Source organism: Condylostylus longicornis, unplaced genomic scaffold, assembly GCF_029603195.1.
Source record: "Condylostylus longicornis isolate FDR11 unplaced genomic scaffold, ASM2960319v2 ptg000135l, whole genome shotgun sequence".
Taxonomy (NCBI): Eukaryota; Metazoa; Arthropoda; class Insecta; order Diptera; family Dolichopodidae; genus Condylostylus; species Condylostylus longicornis.
Genome location: NW_026578103.1, coordinates 17,122,128 through 17,149,385, shown reverse-complemented (window position 1 = coordinate 17,149,385; position 27,258 = coordinate 17,122,128). Strand labels below are relative to the sequence as shown.

Genomic DNA, 27,258 nt, shown 5'->3' with positions numbered 1-27,258 from the left:
GTAAACTTTCTAATTTCCAAAAAAAACATCAATATTACAAAATTATTGCTAGCTTTTCCTTTAGTTTCCGCAAAAGATGACCAAACTAATTATTATTGTAATCGCGCTATTTACCTTCCGCAACATTAATCATTCATTACATAATTAATTATATTTTAACTGAGAAAAACCTTTATTACATAACAATATCTATAAATAATTTTATGATTAAGTAGTGAAAAACCACTGTAACAAATTTTTCAAATCCTTCTTCCTTTATTGAACAAGCACATTTTATGTAATTCAAAATATTTTTATTTGTACTTCTTATTCATGAATCTTACAAAATTACAATAAAAAATTATACCCGAAATGAAAATTTGACTGTCCTTTTTTTTTTTTTTTCAAAATCCTCCTTTAATTTAATTTTCAATTTATGCTCAGTTAATTTTACAATTCCCAATAAAAATATTATGTGTTACGCATGTTCTCAGAACAAAGATTCTTAGTACCTGAATGTCATCATGTTTAGGGTTTCTTGTTTTGGAAAAAGAAATGTTTTACCTTTGATGATGATCACTTCATCAAAGGATAATAAAAACAAGAAAAATCATTTATTTTTGAGTACTATTGCATGTCATATACGTTATACCAATAGAAGCATAGAAGAATTTTTATGCTACTCGCTAAAGTTGAATTTTTTCATCAAATTTGTACATCTGTTTTATTTGCACAAACAATAATTATTATTATTGATGATGATGATGATGATGAAAAAAGATGCGAATAAATAAAAATAAATAAGTAAATATAATTCTAGGATTTATTTTTTTTTTTATTTTAATCCTTAACGCCGTCGTGCTACTGAATTTCGTTGTTTCTTTTTTGTTGTGCAAAACACATGAAACTGATAAAATGAACAATTTTTCAATAAAGATTCTATATATAGAAAAGATAAATGAAAAAATTCGTCCTTTTTATCAGTTTAACATTCTATGATTGTATTTTTATCCTTCATAACTCTACTCATACATATATGGAACAAAATATTATACGAGGATTTATTTTGTCCTTTTCTTGTCAATTTTCTCTTTGCAAAATAATTTCTATTGCTAATTTACAGCTAGGATTTAAATTGACTGTCGAAAATAAATTGTAAAATTTAACAAAAAATTTTTTTTTGCTATTTTTCACACTATCAACATTCTAGTCTTGTATCTTAGATACCTAGCCAAAGTCTAGTTCGATTGTATAAAATTTTACCGCATTGTAAAGTAATAGAATATTGTGTAAAATGAAACTGATAATAATCCTCAAAAAAAAAAAGAAGGATCTTAATCCTTATCAGATTTTAGTAAGGAAAGACAGATAATGAAGAGAAAAAAAAGAGAGAAGAATTCTTCAAAAGGAAGGTGATAATATAATGAGATCATTTTGTAACCGAAATTTTCATTTATTCAATTATAAATGGTTATAATAACTATGAAGATTTTCAGGGATTTACTTTTGAAATTTTTTTTTTTTAAATCTTGGTAATTTTAATTAATTAGATTTGATTTTTAAGGTAGCTAAAGGAATAGTTATATTCAAAGGAAGAGCAGAAATTTTTTGAATTATTTTAATGAAATTGGGTTTTAGAATAAAGCGCAAACTCAAATTTTAATTTTGATTTTTATTTGACTATTCTTCATAACACAATCTACCATAATAATTCGGTCCTCCGCGTCTCACAAGTTGGCCGAGTACATCAGGGCAGTGGATCTCAAGCGTGTGGCGTAGGGTCGCACCCCGCACTTAGGGGGGAGGGGCACAATAGATCCTTATGCGTGGTCACAGTGCACTATTACCTCGCTTTTACAAATCTACAAATTTAGAATCTACCATAATAATCAATTTATTTGCTCTAAAATGAAGCTTTGAATTTGAAACCACCTCATATTTTTCAAATTAAATAAATCCAGATACCGAAAAAAAAAATCCAATTCTTTGCTCTCCTCACTAGAGATAAAGTTTAAAAAAATTCCAATATTTAGTTTTTTTTTTGTATAATTTTTGTAAACCTTTCTGACTCTTTGAAATTTTTTTTTTACTTTATGTGCAATTTATGTTATCCTTTTAAGGAAGAAAAAGATATTTTTGTCCTTTAGGAAAAACTTTTTATATTTTATGTAACATTTTTCTTTTACGACAAAAAAAAAAGCTTCACTTTTTCATTAAATTTTCTTTTATTCGCATTTAACACGCTTAAAATCATCCCAATCAACAATAAAAACAACTTGATAAAAGGAGAGCAAAACAAAAATAAATAAATAAAAAAAAAAACAAAGAATGTAAGAACAACTAAAATTTGCTTTTGCTGAATTTGGAAAAGAGAAAAACGACTTGAATCAATAAAAGCAGAAAACTGAAGAAGAAGAAGAAGAGAAACGACGACAAAACAAAGACTGAAATGGAGAAAAAACAAATTTTAATTTAATGTATAAGGCAATTGTTCTTTCAAAAGAGGAAAATTTGAGTAAAATAACAAAAAAATTCATCTATTTTATATTTTATAAACCCAAAACCAGAAATAAAAGATATAAATAATATGCAGACGTGTATATGTGTAGGTGAAATTTCTTTGATTGCAAAATAAAAGGAATTTTTCACAAAATTTTCTTCTATGCTCTTCAAAGTTTTCTTGAGTTTCTATATTATATTCTTTCATATCCTTTTTTTTTCAATTAATTTTGTTTTATTAAAATAACGCTACATTTCCGCCGACATTTTTTGTATGTATGCATTTAATAGGTTCTATAGTAAGGTAGAAATATAATTTTTAATGATGAAGGTAAGACAAAATTTGATGAATAATTCATCAAAATTACTTAAAATCAATTTCCTAATAAATTTTAAAAAATTTATATGAAATTTTAAGATCAAATTTTACTTCCAATTAATTTTATTAAAGCTCAACAAAATAGTATTGGGTAAGAAGAAGATTATTATTGCTAATTTGCTCTTAGAGTAATTCAATGATCGCTTATGGAATCGGAGAAACAGAAGTCCGAAAACTGAAATTTTGACTATGTACTTAAAAGGCAAATAACTCGGAGGGGTATACAAAATAATGTATTTCTTATAAAACAAAATATAAATCGATATCTTAAAGCGGTTCATAGTTAAAACACATCCCAGTTCAGTGTAGAAGATGAGTAAGAAATTACGAAAGGGAAAAGAATCTACAATTCCCAACTTTTCAGGGTTTCGTGGATCAATGAGTTTCTTCTCGTTTGGACAGATTGCTCTTTGTCAAAAACAAAACTACCATTTTCACAACATTGAAGGAGCTATAAATTTCAGGCGATGGGAATATACAGAACAAAAATTATTTTAGAGAAATAATAACCTTCACTAAGATCTTTCTGATAAAGACAAATTCAATTCTAGGACAATTGGGAACTTACAAATTTGACCCTTTTTTGAGTTGACGTCAGAAGTCATTATTAAGCTGAACAGATCCAAAAACAGTTAATATTAAAATAAATTTTTTTTGATATACTGCAATTTCATATTTAAGGCATTTTAACTGACAAAATCAAATAAGCCTCCTAGAAAATTACCATATCCAAGTTCAACACTAAATATGAAATCATAATAATACTACAATAGAAATTACATAACGATAAAATTCATCACGTGTCATAAGGATCATAATGGTATTAATTAACTTTAAAAGCTTTTTATCGTAATTTGATTTGAAAGTGACAAAATTTTAATCTGAATTTCAAAGAATTGATTTTTGTTGAAAATACTAAAGTGTATATTTTACTACATACGAATCCTTAGAATTTTTACTTTATACTTGTAATTACAACAAAAGCAATTTAATAATTAAATATTTATTAAATAATTTCTTAGTAGCACAATTAATTATGTAATATAGCAAGAAATCGCAAGAATTATTTTGGATAATTTTGTTAACCTACATATGTACAATATTATTGTTAAAATCACCTAAACAGTTTATTAGAAGCTGTAGTGAATGGATAATAGTATAGAAAAATTAAGAAACTCGATAACATTATAGGATCGGTTTATTTGGAAAATTCAATGTTATACAGAATTTTCCAAATAAATTCAATGATTATTCAATAGCAATAAAAATTATAATATTAGCCAATTCAGAGAAATCGTCGCCAAATCGCAGTGACTCAAAAAAATTTACGAATTAGTATGCTATACTCATCTAAGCATCACATAACTGTAAGTAATTAAATTTGCAATACACCTAAACCTTCCTTAGTAGGGAATTCTCTTCAACTATATTGGTCATACCATTTAAATATACGCGATACAAAAGTTTCCTTTAGTTTCCTAAATATTTTCAATCCAAAAATGTTTATAATATTTTGTCATTTTGTTTTTTTTTCTTTTTTAACATTGAAAAATACAAAAATTTTAAAATTAAAGGATTGAGAATTTAAAAAAAAATGGTAAAATTCGCCATTTTGGAAATCAGAGTAAAAAAATATCATACTAATGCATAAAGACATGAAAATTTTTCGCTTTTTGTCTGCGGATTCAACCAAAAAAAAAAATTACAAAAATCTGTTAAAATCTTTGAATATTTTTTTTTGTCGAAACTAATTAAAATTTTCATCTTTATATGCAAATATACGGCTGCTTTTTTATTCTAATGAAAAAAAAAATAAAAACGTTTTTTTTTCCTATCTGTAGTAAAACGTTTAGCATAAAAAAATAGGAGTGTCGTTCTATGTTACAGCGACCACGAATTCATTCATGCAGAAAATGTTGGAAGTCCTTTTCAAATGACAATTTTATAAAATTTTTATATTTCGCGATTTTCTGAACCGTAAAGAGACCATAAAATCCCACTTTTTTCATATTATACAAAAAATGAAAAGATGAAAAATAAAAAATTAAATTCAATTTTCTCGTTGGTTTTTTTTTTTTGTATTTTAATGAAAAATCATGAAAAAAAAAAACAAATTAAAGATTTAAAGATTTTTTATTTTTTAAAGTCAACTCATTCGGAAAAACGACTCACTCGCGCGCTAATTGAAAGCATATTATAAATGAGTTTTTTTCGCTTGTGTTCGTTTCTCATTTTATTCATTTTTTTATATTTAATTAAATTTTTTTTTTTCGTTCTCCTTTTTTTTTGTTTTGCGACATTTATTGAAGAAGCGTTTTAATTCACTTCATTATTGTGTGATAATTTTATAGAAAAAAATGTAAAAAAAATATATGGAAGGATGTGTGTGTGTCAAATGTATATACTATAATGTAATTAAGAATTATGCTGAATATTATTATATATACATATATATGTTGTATATTGTCCTGTTTCAAATTGAAATTTTGAAAATAATAAAAAGTTATTTGCGACCGCATTCATTTTTAATTTCATCCATTTTTATTATACCGTCATCTCTGTGATCATAAATACAAAAATAAGAATAATAAAAAACAAAAACAACAAGTAAAACAATTGAAACAAGAAAAAAATTCAATAAAAGAATCTACAACAACAGAAGCTGCACCAATTGTACAACATTAATGCCCTTAATGGTATTTAAATAACAAAAAACACCCATATTTTTATGTTATACAGGGGCTATTTCTGTTAGTAATTCTCAATTATTATCATCGTGAAATGATCACCATAATTATCTAATATACACACAACACACATATATTTATTTCCGAATGAAATTAAAATTATATTTTTTAGACACACACACCTATATACAAACATAGCTACGATAATAAAATTATAATCGAAATTTTTTATACGCTCCTCTTCTTTTCTTTTTTTTTCAAAAAAAGCGGAAAAATTTAAAATAAAATAAAAAAATACAAAATATTTTTTTTCTTTTATTCTTCTCTCTAAAAAAGCGAACATAATATTTCAAAATATATGGAAAAAGAAAAATAATAAGAAAACTAAAATAATAGCTGTGCGCAACAACAAAAATAACATTAAAATCGCTAAAAGAATAAAAACAAGAACAAAGAGAGAGAGAGAGAAAATAAAACAGTAAAGTCTTGTTAATTGCGTGCCCACATCACTAATTTTTCAACGACCCTTCACGGATAAACAAATTAAAAAAAATCATAATAATAAAATAACCAAAAAAAAAATAAAAAACAAAAATGAAAAGAAAAAAATTCCTTAAAAATACAAAAACAAAAACAAAATATTTTATTTGTTTTTGGTACTTTCTTTCGTTTTTGTTTTTTTTTTTTCTGAAGGACATTTAAGGACCTCATTTTCAACGCTATGCACTGATAATATGTGTTTGTACAGATAGCTCATATAATAATAATAATTTTTGCATGCAATTACGATTTCAACCGCAATTATTGTTAGGCTGTGTTAGTGGTTAACTAAATTTTTTGCACAATATTTTTTTTAAGGGAGAACCAAAAAAATGAGTTTTCGTTTATAATATTTTCATAAAATTGAGAATAATAACGGCTTAATTGTGCTAAGTGCGAATATCGGTGAGTTTAGAGTAATAATAAAAATCAAATTCTAGAATACTGCTATAAAAGATTTAAAAAAACAAATTTATGCAGCGTGGTCAGGTTCTGCTGTAAACGTGCTCATTGGGATTCATTGGCATTTTTTGGAAATTGGAAAAAAAATCGTATTGTTGAGAGGAAGAAGAAGGGGGAAACTCGAACGTCGTGGTTTAGTTTTGGAAGGTTCGCCATATTTTTTTTTACCGACGCGCCACATTATCCCCTACAATATTGCTAAACATACAGCACACATGTCGTTTCACAGGCGAGATGACAGTGTTAATGTAAATAGATTTTTCGATTCCTGTAAAAAAGACGACTATACTAAAGAAAAATTAAAAACTCAATTCTTTACTTGTACTTTTCTTTAGTATAGTCATTTATTTGACAGATATCGAATAAATTATTTACATCACTTTGCCTGCAAAATGGCATGCGTGCCATGAAAGTTGTGTTTCGCAAAGTTGTAGGGGAGCTGCCTTGTTCCCTTCACTCTCTACTCTTACAGGATTTTTTCCTAAATAGCATCTAGAAATTGCCATCTGAGCGCGTTTACACTAGAACTGGACCATCCTCATTGAATGAAAAATCTTTTAAGTCTCGATTGAAAATTTGATTAGTTCATTTTGTTAATATGAAATAAATACATGAATTTTTATGTATGTATGAAATACTTCTTATATGTTACGCGTCCTTTAGTTTAAAAGTATTCGCATTTTGAAGAATTCATTTAAATTACACAAGAACAAAAACAATGCGTACGGGTGTCCTTTGTAATATTATATTGTGCTTAATCTCAGATATTCAAAAATATTCTCATAGATATATAAAAGCATTTATTTTAATATGCAAACATTACGGGAGAACTTGTACAATGTTTAAGTGTTTGATTATTGCACATGTACTTTAAAAGGCGGAAATTAAATTGTTGGACTGAAAAGAAAAAAAAAAGAGTTATACAAAAAAAAAAAATCTAAAAATAAAAATAATTTTTTTTTTTAATACAATAAGGATAATGCAAATTTTTTGTGTTTTTATTTTTTCACTCTTTGGTTTTTTTCTTTTTTGTATATAAATTAGCACAGCTGTCTTAACATTCAAGAAGCTATACATATATAATTTGTACATACACACATGCTTGGAGATATGATAGTGTAAAGTATAATAAAATTATTTAACGAGATTTTAATTAGCTTTAGCTATTAGTTAGAATTTTGTTTTTGAACGTTAAGAATCTCTAGGTATACTATAAAACTACAGAAAAATTTTATCAAGTTATGAATTGGTGTGATGCCAGTTCACCCTAAACCTTGGGGCTGAGGTTTTTAATATGGGCTATATCTTAGACATCTTTGACAAAATATTTAATAGATTCATTGAAAATTTCGTATATATTTGCTCCGGTTACCCACAGATTTTTTATGCAAACTCTACTCAATAAACTTGACCTTTTCCATTTTAGGTCTTATTTAAAATAATAATTATCTGGTTTTCCAAAAATGTAACAATACAGCTCTATTTGTTAAAAGAATAGTGTTGATTTTGTAATTCAGTCAGGTTACAAAAATAATCCTTCCGAAGACTCTAACTCTTTACATGCTTACACAGCTGACCTGAGCATAAATTTAATATTAATAAGACACACGAAATCTAAAAGCCAAAATTGGTAATTGGAATATTCTTACATTTAATCTATTAAATTTACACACATTTTGGTACATACAAGCAATTTAATTTTTTAAATATTTCTTTCGGAAACCATCAAAGCCAAAATTATCACATTTTTTTATCACTTAATTAAATTAGATCGTTTCAAACAAGAAAAGCAAGCAACTTACTAAAGTTAAACAAATAAAACTATATAATTATCGGATCTTCTTAATCCTGTATACCTTCGTAAAAATTTTTCATCCGTGAAAACCACAAAAGGAATTCATTTACTTTGCAAAATCAATTTACTCTAGTGTTTGTTTTTATAATTGAAGAACGTTCAATAATATTTTTAACAAATAAAAACATGACTACCATACATAAGAAAACAATGTGTTATAAGAAAGGATGATCACATCTTTACAGGGAAAAAAATTGAAAAGGACTAGCAGAAAAAAAGTAGTTTTATTTTTTTTTCAAATATTATCCTTTTTAAGGATCATCCTCACAGTTACAAAGTGATAGTAAAGAATTTTTTTTAACAACAAAATTTTTGTTTTAAATTTTTCAGGTAAAACTAATAAAGAAACTTAACATGAGATAACACCAATTTAAAAAGGACTCCTGAAATATCCTTTTTTTTCTGTAAATTTTCGATATTTTTCATTTTTCAAGTGAAACGTGATTATGAACTATATTACAAAGTTGTTACCGACCAAGCTAATATTTTTGTGTTTAAACACTCTCAACAGGACAATTTCAAAAATATTGCTAATGTGGTAAAGTAAATGCTCATTTACAATTATTTTTATTTCCATATTTAAATAAAATGAATTAAGCCTTTGGCAGAACATTACATAGCGGATTCATCTAATACACGTTTTGAAAATGTATAAGTCAACTGACTCTTTTAAACAGATGATAATTTATGTACTTCGTAAGATAACATTCTACACATCAAATACAAATTATTGTATAATTTATTGACCATACATCGCATACACTCACTTCCACAAAACATGAATAGAAACAAAATTAAATTTGCCAAAAAATCTATCATAAACTCATAGGGTACACATGAAAAGATAAAACTATTATTATAGTCTTATCATCGTTTTGCGACAAAATCTTGTGAAAAATGCTGATTAAAAGATTTTTATCTACAATAAATTGTCTTGGGAATTATGATGAACTGCAGGAAATTAATGAAATTCATAAATATTTTTTGAAAAATTAAAAATATGGTTAAATTTTATTTTTGAACTTTGATCTTCACTTTTTAATAAATTTTTACGTTATATTTTTTTGTACGATATTATATTTTTAGCATGCTTATTTTTATTAAAATTTAAGATTAATTTAAATGAAACACTTCAAGTATTTTTTAAAATTATGGAAAATTTATCATGAATTATGACACAATAGATAAAATTTGAGCGCAACTCAATTTGTATTGAAATTGAATTCATTATTAAAAGGAGAAAAAATAAGAGTTGATCGTGTCAAATCTGTGATATCCATTTGAATTTATTTTCCCATGAGCGAACAAATATCCCATAGCTGACTATGAACAGACTACGAATTTATGTTGCCCTATTCAAATATTAATTTATGCCAAATTTCAGTACTGTAGTTTTAATAGTTTCCAAGATATGATCCCAAAAAACGATTGAGGTTGTATGGCAGCTACCACAAGAAATCAAGAAACTTTAACGATTTTTATCGCAACAACAACGCCAATAATGTACTTTTCACGAAATTTCGATATTACACGTATGTACATAATCAATCAGTGGGAAAGACAGACGGACGGATATACGAGAAGACGATGTTAAATCGGCTCAGAATTTGATGCTGATCAAAAACATCCACTTATGTCTATATCTCAAGCATAAATTTTTCTACACTCGAGATACACACATTTTTATCGCCGATTTATATGCAAAAAAAATGTCGAATTCAAGACTTTGAAATGTTTCGATATAAGTGTACAGTTGAAGTTAGAGCACTGATCTCCCCCTTTTTAAATTGTGTAAGTAAGTAAATTGTGTAGTTAGTCGCAATAGGCGTGTAATACTTTTAGTTACCATGACTATGGGATAGCGGACAATACTGTTAATAATTAAAAAATTTGACTAACGTCACAATTTTGCATAATTCTATAACATTCAGATTTAATTAAAAAATTGTAATTAAAGAGGTTGCTTTTAACGAAAATTCTAAATTAAGCGATTCTAGCTTTTAAAATTTTAATTTCTGCAGCCTCTAGAATTACAGCCATTTACAGCCCCTATTATATTGTAAGGGCTTATAAATCTTATAGATTAGATTTAAAATAAGTCAAAAATATTTTAAGAAATAAATATCTTTGACAGTTTTAAAAATTATGTGTGAACTGTAGTAGAAACAACCAAAAAAATTTTTTTTTCCATTTTCAAAGAGAAAAGAAATAATCTAATTACCTAGTTTTCTCAAAAAACCAAAACAAAAAATTTTATTTTAACCCATGAATGTTAATTTAATTTCAAAATCAAGGTTACATACATAATGCTGCCTTAGATTCATATAAAAGAATTAAAAAATTGTCAATCAAATTTCAATGAAGAAGAAGAAAAATTCATTCTAATAATACCAAATTCGATTTCTCTATTTTTAAAACTCTTCTTTATCTGAACTAATTTTTCTGATATTATTGACAGCACACGAAAAAAAATATTTACCATTCAATTTTACAATTTAATTTAAATCTTCACAATACTTAACAAAATTCATAATAAGACTCTTTGTACACTAACCGTAGCGAATTCCGTAAAAGAATAAAAAGGCTCACACATTTTTTTTTTTTGAAAAAAAAAGGAAGCTAATCCTTGATATGAAATCGAAAGACAAAACTCAATGTATATATAAAATTGAATTCTTAATTTCCGAAAAGAAAAAAAAAACAAAATATCGAAATCATAAAAACAACAACTCCAACAATTGGAAATCATTATAAATAATTTTATTTGTAAGTTTTACCATTGAAGACTTTAAATTTATAAAATGACACTGATACAGAACAAATAACCGTAAATCCACAAAATGCCCTCTAAATTAGACATGAGCCTATTTTTTCTCCCTTCAATATTTCAATTCTAATATAATGCTCACATATGTATCTACATACCTACATACTTTATATAGATGTAACAATCCCACTCTCATGAACTGATATGATATGATATTTCGGGAAGAATATCAAAAATAAACACTTCAAAATATTAAATTCTTACCGGTAACAAATTGATTGTGTACATACAAGAACCTATACAATTTTCTCACCTATAAAATACAATAACAGAAAACAACTCAATCTCAATTGAGTTTGTCAGGATATTGAATTGAAAGAAAAAGGAAAAACACAAACAAAATAATTTTTGTTTATTTTTCATACCCTTGTATAGTATAGTTATAGTAGTAGGTTAAACATAGTAAGTATAACAATTTTATAACAAAATTGGATAGTTTTTAATTAAAGAATAAAAAATGAATTAAATAGAAACCCTCGTCTTCTTTTTTTTTTATAAACTTATCTTTATAAACAATTTTATTTAATATTTTTCTCTTTCGTTTTTATTTATCAGTCTATCTCTTTCCATTTTTTATGAAAGATGTCTGATAAATACTGACTAATATTTGACTGTAATTGTTTTTGGTTTTTGTTTTCCTAGCCTAAAATTATTATGTAAAAATATGTTTTAGCATTGAGGAAATTGCAAAATGTTTCCAATATTTTAATGAAAACTATATTCTTACATAGACAAAATAGTGGCGAAACGTTGACCAACAGGGATAAGTTAGTATAAAGTTTTTGAAATTTTTAAAATAATCTTCTAGAGCTGTATGACAGCTACCAGCTGTTCGAATTATTTTCAAATTACAATAGCAATGCAATAACAATACAAGATTTCTGACAGACAGAAGCAACTTATAAAAAATTTAGTGGTATTTAGTGAACGACAAATAATTCAAATAAACTAAAGTGTAGGGTATAAAAGCTGAGAATATGAGAGAAGTACTAAAATGAAGATAATGTTAAACATTATACAGAATATAAATAAATAAAAGAAATATAAGAGTGACCTCAAGATAGATGTTTTACGAGAAGAGAGGATAAATTTTAGAAGTCAAAAGTTTTTAGCTCAAAACTGTGTCATTTAATGTATAAAAAAATTCATAGAATTTAAACGGAGCAAATTTTACATATTTATTGTTCAAATGGGCGCTTATGCCCCAATTTGAGGTAAATAATATTTAAAAATATTAAATATCAAATATAAAGTAAATGATACAAATATATTCTGGGACCTAGAATAGGATAGATATTCAGCTCTATTATGTTTTCCACTCGTAGAATCCTACGAATTACGAATATAACTACAACGTAAACTTTTGAATGATCACGTAGAATTATGAGTCACCAATGGCAGTTTCTTTTTCCGGACATTATTCATAAAACGAATGTTTTTTAAAATATTCTTTTGTATGAAAGTTTTCCAGTTTTTTAGTTTTTGAATATTTTTGAAAAGTGGAAAAAAAATTGCTTTGGCAATATGAATGGATTTCTATTCATAGTAGCTGTATTAGTGTAACTCAAACTCAAAACTTGAAAATTTAATACGGACATTCTCTTGGAATCGCTTGTTACGTGTGATTATTTCTTTCAAAGATTGAGGGTAATTTTTACTACGAACGTAATTTGTGATTACTCCATAACAAATATTTGGAGCAGAATATGATATTCGTAATTTTTTGATTTTCAGAGCTACAAACAAAATTCATAATAGGGCTGAATATAAGGTTTTCTCCTCATATTCCGGTTTACATTCCCGAAACATAAATACCTAAATTCAATTTTGTGCTTTACAGAGTTTCAAATCTCTGTTAACTCAAAGTTTTTTGTTGATATTCATCAAAATTTTTTTGTGTTTTCGTAAATATCCTTATAGCTCATAAGGATATTTAATATTGCTTGCATTTTTTATCAAAGATATTTATATTAAACGAAGGAGAACAAGAATAGACAAATATTTATATTTGACACTTATAATCTTTATTTTTTTTCCTCCTCATTGTTTAATTTAAATTGTATAAATTTTTTCTGATTTGGTTGAGGTAAGTTTTAAACATACTGTGGAAGAAACAGGGCAAAGATTTTTTATTTCATTATGGCAATTGTAACAAAGGAAGGTTTACCGAGCGATTTTTTTTTCTCATCCAATATTTATTCAGTATAATTTTCCTTTAATAACAATCAAACAATATTGGCAATTGAAATTAAAAAAAAAAAATATATAGAAATTTTATTGTTGTTTTTATAGAGATTGTCATATCTTTTTATTCTATTATAAAATGTCAATTTAATTCAAAATTTATTCAATCATATACAATGTATGTATGTATAAAATTTTAAGATTTTTATTTGTATAGAATTATGTGAACACATGTTTTGTGTCTATAAGCGAGAATATTAAAAGGATTAAAATTTAACGGAAATATTTTAAATTAATTCGTTCAATAACAGATTTTCATAATCATCGGATTTTAAAAAAAAATTATAGTACCGATACACGTATACAAAGAAAAGACGAAAGGCAATATGGACGATTCAAGCAATTAAGTTTATATTCCAACTGTTGGTATAGTTCTACTATAACAAACGAAATGAATTCTACAATTCATTTAGAAAATTCCTATAAAAAATTATATAACAAAATTTTAAATTTACTTACCTCCCATGCTGAATTTTCATCAATTGGTTCATTATACCATTTAACGGGAAATGGACCAAATCGACAACCACGACTAAAATTTTGTTTAGCATAAATACCATCTTCTCGAACATCTAAACCATTTGTTGCTGGATCTTGTAAACGATCTAATTCAGATAAAACTTTTTCTTGAAATGGACTTGAATTTGAATTATCCATTGGTGAATAATGATTGTTTTGTTGATGATGATTATTATTACTGCTATTACTAGTATTATTATTATTATTATTATTATTATTATTGTTATTATTATTATTATTATTATTATTATTACTACTATTGGTATTAATTGTACAATCACTATTATTTAATCTTCTTGATTCAATTGGTGTTAAATCACCAAAATTAAATGAATCTGATATTCCTCCACTTGAATGATGATTTTGATATTGATCTTCTAATTGTTGTTGTTGTTGCTGTTGTTGCTGAGATCTATGATGTCGAAGATAGTGATGATTACCACTTGAAGTTCCATACTCATCTCTGCTGCTACCTAAAAAAAAAATTTAAAGATGTTAATGTGGAATTTAAATAATTGAAGTGTAAGAAAATTAAAAAAAGTCTTATATGTAGATTGATGTTAATTAAATTCTTGTAGATAGACTGGATGATAAAATTATGCCTTGGATTTTTTAACTTTTTTTTCTATAATGTCTTTGAAATTTCGGATGTAACGAAATTCATAATTTTTTTTGCTTTTATCTTCTTGTTGCAAGTTCTTATTCTGAAAAACTTGGTTTAATTCTTTGATCGTTTAGAGCACTATTTAGAAAATTATTTAGGCTTCATTATTTTAGGCTTCATTATTTTCTAGAATTTTTAATATAAAATGATTTTTTTTTCGTTTTGAACAAAATTAGATATTTTATTTGTAAGTTCCTGTATAAAAAAGCTTACTTGATTAAAATTTAAAAATTTGTCACGAATCATTTCTTATTTGCTCACAATATCGTAAATATGATATTGCAACAATATGGGTCAAGACATAGGTCAACATTATTCATTCAAATTATTATTATGTACCCAAAGGATATTTCATTCTATTGCAATTTGATTAGAAACAAAAATATTACTTGACCTGTATTTCTTCCCTATACCAGTAAAATTTATGTAAATTGGGACTAAAATTTATGCAAATATTTAATTACAAATTAAATACCTTCAATAACTTCCTTCTATTATCTAATAATTTTTTTTTTATGGTTTCACAAAAGTTTAATTTTTAATATTTTCTTATAGAAGACGATCCGATCCATCAAGATAATTAACTGCTTTAATGTTGTTATAGAATTTGACCTATTCATCCTTAATTAAACAATATACAATAACCGTTCCTTAAGTAAATAATGAAATTTGACCAATGGTCAATTTTATCATGTTATTTTTAGATTTATTGTATATTATTATATAATAAGGGTATGATGAGAGAGAAATATAGAATTTTTTGTTATATAGAATTTAATTGGAAAAAGAGATATGACAATCCTTTTTTTCGGAGTTCTTTTCAAGGACGACGAAATATGAAGAAATATGAAGAAATAACAAGAAATTGGAAAAATAATAATCATTGAACAAAATTTCTTAAATTTTTAAGGAAAAAATTTACATAACATTAAATTGATTGTATTTTTAACCGTTATACTCTTAAAAATGCAGAAAATTTTAATTATTTTAAGAAAATGTCATTAATGATATGGAAAGTCTTTTATAATAATTACAAAAATTTGAATTATAATGAAAGTTAAATTTTTTTTTTGTTCAAATGCAAATTGTAATGAACCTTTGAATTTTCTCATTTTATATGTATAACAAAAAATGAGTTGTTATAGAAAATTATAAGAACTCACATTATACGGTCTCACACTTTTATGAATTCTTATTAATAACGTTATTATTGTTGGTTAAATTCAAAACATTCTTTTAGGTATTGAATTAAATATCGAAAACTTGTGTTCTGTTATAACAAAAATTTTCTAGAAAATTTGTTTTATTATAGCTTTTTTAGAGCCAAAAATTTTATTGACATTAAAAATTGTATAAGAAGCGCTCAATTAAAATAACAATTTTGTTGTAATTTGTAAAGTTTGAAGAACATGTAAAAGAATATAAGGAAAATATTTTGTGCATTTATGAGTGAAAATATTGCCTAATTAAAGTATCCCGTACAATTAGGCGTATTTTAAAACAGAGCACAGCTTAGCTTCATGAAAGTTGAAAGAGCTGTATTCACCTTCTTATTGTATCAAATAATTAAGATCAACTATTACAACATGTGACTTACTTTCTATTATATAATATTATGGGGCCTGTATTATTAATTACAATGCGAATTATTCGTATTTTAATTCGAATTTATTTTAGATGTGCTCTACGGTAACTATTTAAGTCAAGTTTAGTAGTTTTTTCCTTATTACCAGGCACCAATGTTCTTAAATTTTGCAATAGTTTAAAATTTACAAAAAACATAAAACATTCGATAAACAAAACAATAAAATTTTTTTTTAAATTATTCATAAGGTTTTCCACATCCCTGGCTCGTTAGAATAAAATAAAAATAAGAATAATTATTTTTTTAATTATTTCTATCTTTAAATTAATTTTTAATTTTTTCAAAAATTTTAAAATCAATTATTTTCAATACTTAAATCAGGCCATAAAACACAAAAAGTGTAGTAATTTTCGCTAATTATTGATAGAGAATAATGATAATTATTATTGTATCGAAGCAATTACTTTTCTCATTACTTTAGAAAAATAAAACAAAAATAGGCAGTAAAACGCCATGACATTAAACTTTTTTATAGATTTTTAAAAAAAGTTTAAAGTATGCAAGAGTAATATGATAAGTGTGTTATCAAAAAGTAAGATTTTTAAATATTTAAAATAAAAATATAATTACTGTTCTTATAATTTCTTCAAGTTTAGGTAATGCGTCTTATATTTATGCAGTCTCCAACAAATATACGCTTTTTAAATGTTTTTCATTTGCATTTAGTGTTGGGACATTTGATTGAGCAAATTATGCTAGATTAAGCAAAATACAATGCCATTTTATGACAAATTTTAAAAAATGTGGTAAATTTAAAGGAGTTTTAAAATTAAAAAACAAAACAATTTTTAATTTATTTAATTTAGAACCAATAGACATGTAAATAAATGGAATCATCTTTCTAGTTTTAATATTCAAACTAAGTAAAAATAAATTAACAAAATTCAGTTCAGAATCAGTGGAAATATTATTGTTTAATAAAAAAGATGTGATACATATTACGCATGAGCTCCTTATAAAAATAAAAGATATGGGATTTTCAAAGATTTTTCAAAGCATTTTTAAAACGCCAAAAATGCACCTGGCATAATCTTTCAGAAACTCAATGCAAAACTTAAATCCATTTTGCAAAATTTGTCATTAAAAATGGTAATATCCCAAAACTGCTTGCATCATTTTTGTTGAGAGGCACTGTGATAGTGAATTGCTCTATTAAATGATTAGGAGTGAATATATGGACAATTTGACTTGCAACGAATATTTAAATAGAACATGTAATGTTTGCCTTTCATGTATTCTTTGCCTATAGACACACTTTTAAGCAATTGCAAATATTAGATTTTTAAATGCAATTTAGTGTCATTTGTGGCAACATTAATCTTTTTTTGAAGAAGAACATATTTTTAAAAACTGAAAATTTAAAATACGTATATTATTTAAGAGCATATGAGATAATTTTTGAGTAATTTTTCTTCCAGCCCACTTCCATATTATCTTTGTAAAACTGCTATTATCTTATTAACCCAAGACATTTTTATTAAATCAATTATCAATTTGAAAACAATTTTTGCTATTTCATGATTTTATTATTTTAAACAAAACATAATCTTGACAGATTCACTACAATCTTTCATAAAACTTATAAAATCCCTTCAATAAAAATGCTATTAAATCATCAATCAAATGAAAAACAAACCAAATTTCCCTACCATCAATTTTATGAATGTCAATACATTCAACCAATTTTCTAGTCTAGATAAAAAGGAATACTATATAATAGCTATAAAAGACGGAAGTCAAAAGTTTGCAAAAAAAAAATTTAAAATAGTTAAATAAATAGGATTAACATTGTTATTACCATAATTATTTCGCCTTTCTTAAGAAATTCAAATCCAAATATTTTACCCTTTTGAAATTGTGTTTAAGTATAAGAAGTTTCGCCAAATTAAAATATAAACGTTTGGTATTGTTATATAATTCACGCTTATAATGTAAACATTAGATTTGTTACTTTATACATTGATTAGTGTTATAGGCAGTAATAAGACCATTATAATAATAAAAGTCTTTGACAAGCAAACTTTTGTAACTTTCATATACCTCATTCATAATTGAGATTTAAGATCAACATAAAAAATTACTTCGTACTTATAGTCTAAATATCCGAAAAATTTTGTAATCAAAACTCTCTTACATCTTGCTTTTACCCCTTAAATTAACGCTATTACCATGCATCTAATTTTTTTTTGTCAAAAGTAAGTAATAGGATAGTTATAACAAGATTTGTGCTTGTTGTTGTTGCTAAAATTACGACCCATAATTTGTTTACAAATATTCAGATTTTTATTTGACCTGAATTTCTTTTTACATACATGCATACATAATACGAATTTGAAGTCAAATTTGGGCATAAGAGTATAGGTACAAAAAAAAATTTAAAGAAATGGGAAGGGTTGCAAAATTATCAGAGCACAAGTTTTATATCAATATTTTTTAAGATTTAAATTTTATACAAAGATTTTTTTGCAACTTCTTTTAATAATCTTTATGCAATAACAATGAAATTTTAATATTCAAAATACAAAAAAAAAAAAAGGAATTAAATATCCTATACAAACAGCTACTTTAGTTACTTTTTGCAAAATATTTTGGTTCTTATTTTTCTTGTAATTCGATTCGATTTATTTGTTCGATTGTGTTTATTTAAAAAATTATTACTTTTATATATATTCAATTTTTATATGGAATTTTAAAATTTTAAATAATTATTCTTACTGTTACATTGTATTTTATAATGATTATGGGACTTTAAATGCATCCCAATATACTGGAATAATTTTGTTGATAAACATTGTATTCATTATGATATTTTTATTATTGTACGACGGCATACAATTCTATATTAAGAATTTATTTTTCTTTTTTATTATTAATTGATTTTTGGATCCGATATCTCCGCCGTCTATACATATAATTATAATTATCAATTTTGTTAGAAAAAAAATAAGATGTCTGAATAATGATTACCAATTTAATGTTAAACAAATTTTAAAATAATTATTGTTTTTGCTTGAGTAATCGAATTTCATTTGAAAAATTAATAAATAAAATAATTTATTATTATTGAAGATGATTATGTTGCAATATATTGGATATACCAAATAATTATAGTTCAATTTGAAAGCAAATTTTTTTTTTATTATTATTAAATATCGAAAGAGTATAGGCTATAGATAAAACAGTCATGGTGAACCTTTTGTATGGATTATTAATTTCAAAAAACTTGATGTGGTCAACACAAAACCGAACGCAATGTATATTGTCTTGAAAATGTGCTAGTAAGCTTTTAATTAACGTACCTAGAAATATCTAATTTTGGTTCTTAGTTGAGTTTCGCTTTGTGCTATCAGAATTCCGTTAAAAGTTCGCCATTTATTTTCGGTAACAACTAGAACTCAAGTATTAAATTTTAAGAAACTACATCAATATTGGTTCCGTAAAAAATGTAATTGGTAAAAAATGTAAAATCGGCCCTCATTTCAGTGATCCGAATTCTGATCTTTCCAAAAAAAGTTTTAGAAATTTATAAATTTAAAAATTCATTATTTTAACATCCTTACTTTAAATATTAAATTTCAAGAAAATTGGTTGATTGTTTTATTTTATATGCGCAAAAATGTAAATTCCGCCAGCGAAAAAGGTTCAGTTCCCGTGGCTTGATATATTTCAAAAGTCCGTAACATAGCCAAGATAAACTCACATATTTTGGACAAGATAAACTCACAGACATCTCTCTAAAAATAATTTATTTATGTTTCCGTACCATAAAGAAGTACTTTTCCACCTCCCTTATTGTATGGAATGCGGTCGGTATACAATGCATACAATGTGGCCTTCCTTTTTGTATTTTTAATAACTACGTTTTCAGATGATGTAGCGAGCTGAGAAACGTCTTTAGAAAGATATCGGTTCCAAATAGTATAGAATGTACAGCGCTTTATCTATCAAAAAATGTTCGGAATGATAGGAATTGCAGGAGAGTTGACGATTTAAGAGAGAAGGCACTTATCTTTAGCTACAAAATTTGAAAGTACGCAACGTAAATAAGCAGTAAATAAGAGTATTTTCTAAAAAACAGACTTTCTATATACCGAGTTTTCAATTTAATTTAAAAAGCTTAAGTTTACTAAATTGAAATATCAAAATAAAGCAAAAGCCACTTAAATAACTTTATTTCGAAATTAGCTATTCAAAGCATTTAAGCTACGTAGAACTTAATTTAATATTTTTGATTCTTTAAACAATTTAAATTTAATATTAAGGGAAAAAATTTGTTCAACTATAATAACGTAATCCAACTATATAACGTAAACCTTTTGCGTTTCAAAACCATTTGGTAAACTATCAGCTATATTCTGGTAGTCACATCATTCTATTTTAATTTTTTTTAACATCACTTCATCTGGTAATACTACCAACCTAAAAACATTTTTATCTCCTTTACAAAGACGACTACCAGAAAGGTATATTTTAGATGACGTGACGTGCCAGATTTTTTTATCACGTGAATTTGAAAACGATACGACTAACAGAATATAGGTGTATATATTTTTGCTTGAATTTTCTATTTTCTCTGTGTCCATTAATTAATGGAAATCGGTCTTGGAAAAATTTACTAATTGTACGTAAATGAGCGTGTCACTCCAGAGAAAAAGATATTCCACCACTTACATAAAACACACTCTTGTAATTGCTGTATAAAATGTAAGATTAGAACAAAAAAAAAATAAGCAATATTTTATGATTAAAAGAAACAAAAATGTTAATTATTGTTGAAATATCAAATGGAATTCATCTTAATTTCTTCTTTAAAAAAAAAAAATATGAACAAGTACACTTGAATGTAACTTTTTATCATAATAATTTGAAATTTTTGAATTAACTCAATATAAGATGAAGAAGAAGGAAAAGAAGATATCAAATTTCATAATTTGTTTATTAAAATTTTATGATCAATTTAGAATATGGTAGAACTATTTGAGCATAAATTCATTGACCTTTCACCCAAAACATAATTGTGCTGAATGTAGCAGATATTGTAATATAAATATTCGTCAGATAATGTTTTACACAAAGTCAAAGCTACTTAAGTCATATGAATTGGATTGTGTTACGTGTCGGAACAATATTCCTAGTTAAGACAAATGAAAATTTATAAATGTCTTTAAAAAAAAGCAATTTATTGTGCATTGTTTTTCGTGAAAACCTTTATTGTGGAAGTTCATTAAAATTTAAGATAATGATTAGGTTTCTAATAAATTAAGTTTGGTAAAATTAATGTTTTTTGGATATCAATCCTATGATATAGTAGTAGACCATTCACAAATTCTTTATTCAACAAGTATATCATATATAAAAATTACTAAAATTGGATTAAGGACGAAAATTCAAAGAGTATCCTCTTTAATACTTAACTGTATAAAATGCGAGCAGTATCAAAACACTACCAGTATTTATATTGTGTGTAGTTCAAAATTAAGTTGGAGCTATTTCATTGGTTATAATTAAAATTAAGTTTTAGCTATTTCATTGGCTATTGGAGTTGGAGCTACATTTGGTTATAAAAAATTATGCCTTCTCGCATATACAAAAATAGAAACCCGTAGCGATTTCAAATGCTTTCATTAATGCATCATATAAACTCTATCCCACGTGCCAAGTACATTTCTGAATTCCTCTATATGTTCTCTGACATCTATTAATCACATTTTTAGACAGAATTATACATAGAATAAACTACGACTTCAGTAATTTTAACTTGCAGTCACAAAATAAAAAATTAATAAAATTCAAAATTATGTAAATTATCTTCAATATTTGCAAGACTTCTAACATTCTAACAATATTGGAAATATTTCAAATAATTAATAAACAAAATAATAAAAATTTTTTTTTTAAATTATTCATAAGGTTTTCCACATCCCTGGCTCGTTAGAATAAAATAAAAATAAGAATAATTATTTTTTTAATTATTTCTATCTTTAAAATTATTTTTTATTTTTTTTTAAATTTTAAAATCAATTATTTCCAATACTGAAACCACGCCATAAAATACAAAAAGTGTAGTAATTTTCGCTAATTATTGATAGAGAATAATGATAATTATTATTGTATCGAAGCAATTACTTTTCTCATTACTTTAGAAAAATAAAAACAAATAGCCAGTAAAACGCCATGACGTAAAACTTTTTTATAGATTTTTTAAAAAAAATTTTAAGTATGTAAAAGTAATAATGATAAGTGTGTTATCAAACAACATGGTTCTATTTAAAATAAAAATATAAGTAATTGCTTTTCTTATAATTTCTTCAAAAAGTTTAAGTAATAGAATCTAAACTTTTCATTAATGCGAGGAAAGAACCTTCCATTTATACAATTTCCAATAAATACGATTTTTAAATTTTTCACTCACATAAATCACTTGATTTACTGATATAGGGGCACGATGATAATAAACAATTATAATTAAATAATGAATAATTCATAGACTGAACAATATTTTTGTATAAAACACGTTTAGAATTCTATTATACTTTCCTATAGGTTTGGCTCTTATATACGCTTATAAAATTAATTTGTTAAAAAATAATTTGTGATCTTACATTAAAGAATGATTTTTATCTCCAATCTTTTAGCAATAATTTTTGGTTGCATTATTATGCGAAAAGGAATTTCATTACATTAATTTTGACTCACAATTTTGTCAATTTTCTTAAACACTTCGGATAAACACAAAATAAATTTGCAAATCAATAAGCTAATCGATTCGCAGTTTTTCTCTGAAAAAGTACTGCTACACAATCTGATTTCTACCTACATATTCTCTGTGATTTTTCACTGTTTTAAGCTAATATTAATTTCATATAAAATCACAATTTAAGCAAGCATTTGTCTACAATTAATGTTGAATTATATTTCACTTAAATAAATATTAAATAATTAATAAAATCATAAAATTGAAAAAAATGGAATATATTACCAATGTCCTTTTAATTAATCAATCAAACAATTTCAGAATTATTACAATTATTTTTTAATTATTCTCAATTATATTTAATAAAAAATTTATCTCTTATCAATAACGTAGTAAAATTTAAATTATTTTTTGATTAAATTTTAATATTCTTTGAAGTTTCATAAAAATTAATATCTCAATATCTTTTAAGACTATCAAACAATTTGACTAAAATAAAAACTCCGTCAATAGGGACAGTGTCATTTTAAAATTATAATTTATCTCGTCATGTCTAAGAGTTACTGTGAAAACCAATATTATACACAAATTTAATTCAAAAACAGAAGATTATTTAAATATCTAAAATTAAATATGTAAGTGCAATTTTTTATAACTGTTGAATACTTATTTATCTTTTCAATTAACAAAAATAGAGAAAAAGACATTCAAATACAACATTAATAAATATTCAAATCTCACACCTATCTGTTATATTTAAAACACATTTTTTTATTTTAGATCTTCCGAAAAGATATACGCATACCGCAACAAAATTTGTTTCGGTGTCATTTTATAAAACGAACACTGAAAACAAATTATTTTAAATGAAAAAGGATATACGAGTAATAATAAAAAGCCGACAAGTTTAATTTTTTTTTTCTTCTTCATCTTTCCGTTTCATGTTAAAAGGTAATATTTGTTTGTTTGTATAAAGGACGTATAACAGATAATAAAGTTAGAGATACAAAAATTTTTCCAAGAAGTCCAGTCCTTTTAATAATAATCACAAAAAACAAACAAATTTACATTTCTATTGAAAATATTTAATATGTAAATTTAAGGATTTGTTATTTGTTTTCTATAAAATATATAGTTTGTAAAATTGCCCAATGTAAATGCCGTCGGAGGAAAAATGTTTTGAAAATATTTGGTTTGTTATATTTGCGAAATTTTCAAATAATCGAATGAATTAAAAATTTTCAATCATTATTGATTTGCTCAAGAGTTTGTTATAATAGAAATCGGAAAATTAAATAAAATGTCAAATAGCCACCTTAAATAAAATTTAATTTTTTAATCAAAATGTTGTAGTCGTAATAATATTCATCTGATTTTGCATTTTTAAGTAACACAATGTTATATTTGAAAATTACAGGTTAATATTTCTATTGTAAATTATATTAGAATATTATATCTAGAAAATTTCCTGCAACCCAATCAAATACAACTTTACAATACTGTTTGGTTGATTCAAGATATTTTATAAATCAAAAATTCGCACTGCACCATTCACTTTTAAAATAAAAATGTGTTTTTACCCATAATTGAATTAAAATAAAAGAATTATTATGAGCCGGCTCCTCAGTTTTAAATTGATGAAAATATCCATATAATTATATATATTGCGTATATATATATAAATTTATAAATTTATATTGAGTGCAAATCTACAGAAATTTTGTAATCTCAAATTAAATTATTGAAAATTAAAATTGAATAGAACTTATGAGTTTATGAACAGAAAATTATTCTGAAATTTAGTAAAAATATAGCGTCGAACTGCAAAACTGATTCTTTATAAGCAGGTTAGTAATGAGACTTCTTTATAACCCTCAAAACTTTAAATTGTATTATTTTATTGATTTTTTTTTAAATAATCACATTAAACACAAAATTCTCTGTATTACCTGACATTAAATGTCGCTCGAATAACATTTTAAAGGCTCGTTTTATATAATTATTATCCTTTCACGTGTACTTATTAATAATGAAGTTGTATATTAAATGAAATAATATTGAAATATTTTATTAAATATTAAAATTCACTTAATATTTTCATTTTCAATCTTATTTTATTTTAAATTTTGAAAAATTAAAATTAAACACTTAAAGAACTATAAATTTTATATTTTCACTTTAATCACCAATATTCAACTGGTATATATGTGTGTGTGTATTTAAGAACATATTTTATAATTTAAAATAATTATTGTAATTTTAATATAAATATTAAAAATTTATTCATAAATTATTCAATTTAAATGGTTATTAATTTTGGATACTATGATATTTTTTTTTTGTTTAAATTTCAATTAATTTTGTATTAATGAGCTAGAAAAATTTTACAATATTCACGTGATTTATTCATTTATTTCAAAAATCTTCTTTTTTTTTTTTAAATTTCGTCCTTTATTAATTTTTAAAATTTCAAAAATTCTAATTAATTACTAAAATTTTGTATATTCACAATATTAAAATTAGATTAATAGAAAACTGTAAGAATATGAAGAATCAATTAAAAAAAATTTTTTTTTTGACTTAAACATTTTGTGCAATTAAAAACAAATATATGTAATTACAATAATAATAATGAAATAAAAATCAAGCAAATAAACAGAGAATCTTGTCTGTCTGACAAGGATACCAAATATAGACTGAAATACATACAGCCCAAATATACAACGAAACTATTATAATTATTTTTTTTTTATTATTCTTATTATTATTTTCTTTTTCTTCTTCTTCTTTTTCTCTTATATAGATACATACATATACAGAGATATTTTATATTATTTTACTTTATGTTTTGATTTGAATTGTCAAACGTAACATCCTCGATACAACAAATACATAGCATTACTCATAAAAATATGATCAAAATGATCATCATAATCATAGTTACAATCAATATCATTGTTAATCTCATCATCATTTATAATATTCATCTGGATGACGATAAAACGAGAAATATTATTCGTTTATACCACCATATTCTGGGTTCAGTGATTTTTCTCATTTTCTGTTTGTTTTTATATCCTTTTTCATATTATCCTTTTTGATTTGTACATTTTTTTTTTGTTTTGTAACTACATATTCCTTTAACAATTTTATTTTTTTTCTCTTATTACTATTTTTCTTTTAGTTTTCATTTCATAATATTCTTATTAAGCAAGTAAAAATATCCCCGTTCGTAATTCACAATTTTATACCGAATTACAAAAAAATTTTTTTATAATACAACAAAGAGAAAGAGAGATACTATATAGTATTTTTATTACTATCAAATAGAAAACAAGAGACAACTAAAATTGAATGAATTCCCATAAGAAATGAACAATACAACAAACTCTTTTGTACTATACTAGTATTAAAAATATAATTAAAAACAATAATATATAGAGGGGATGTTCTCTAAATATCAACCCTAGAGCTACTACTAGCTACTAGCTAGTATTATTTTACTACCGATTCTTCATGAAAAATTGAAAAAGAAAAAAAAAGCAACGAAATCATGATGACGATGATATCAAATTTTTAGAGAAGAGAATCTCACAAACAAGAAACATACATATATTTGAACAGTGCTACTATAAAATATAGAGAATAATGTACATACAACATACTTATAATATAAATATACACATACATGCTCATTGCGAATTAGATATTTGTATTATGTACACATATAATGTAGCCATAACTGAAAATGAAAAAAAAAAAAGGAACACAGCAGGGGCAGAAGAGCAACCAACTTTTGAAAACAAAAAACAGCAAGTAAAAAGGAGGAAAAACAAATATTCTCTTCTGCCTCTTTATCATTGTTGTAGAAATCGTCATCATCATGAAAGCTACTCTTGTATATTTATAATATTAATCTCTATATACATATAAACATACATTGTATCGAATATATTTTGAAATAACGGGGATGAAATTCTCTATATGTGTTTCTTGTTCTTTTTTAGTTTAGTATTTTTTTTATATTTTTCTTTATTGAATCTTCGTATGGTCGATCTCAGTGATATCTCACTTATTTTATACTATACTTCGCTTATACAATATAAATATTTTATAACATTATTATTTTTATAGTTTACAGAAATATTTGGAAAATAAATATTTCATACTTTTTATGTATAGATTGTTATATTATTCTCTGTTATACATTTACTTACATAGAAGAGAAACAGTGTAATCATATATGACTGTAGATACTTTTACA

General features: G+C 24.6%; 1 protein-coding gene across 1 annotated transcript; it reads right to left on the bottom strand.

The window, feature by feature from the left end:
* Positions 1-12,977: 12,977 nt before the first annotated feature.
* On the bottom strand, positions 12,978-25,082 carry LOC129615242 (putative uncharacterized protein DDB_G0277255). The gene is made up of 3 exons (XM_055530362.1): positions 24,944-25,082; positions 13,932-14,464; positions 12,978-13,043 (listed from the first exon to the last, which is right to left on the bottom strand). The coding sequence occupies exons 1-3, from the start codon at positions 24,969-24,971 to the stop codon at positions 12,978-12,980; spliced, it is 627 nt and encodes a 208-aa protein (XP_055386337.1). The 5' UTR covers positions 24,972-25,082.
* Between the last annotated feature and the right edge of the window lie 2,176 nt (positions 25,083-27,258).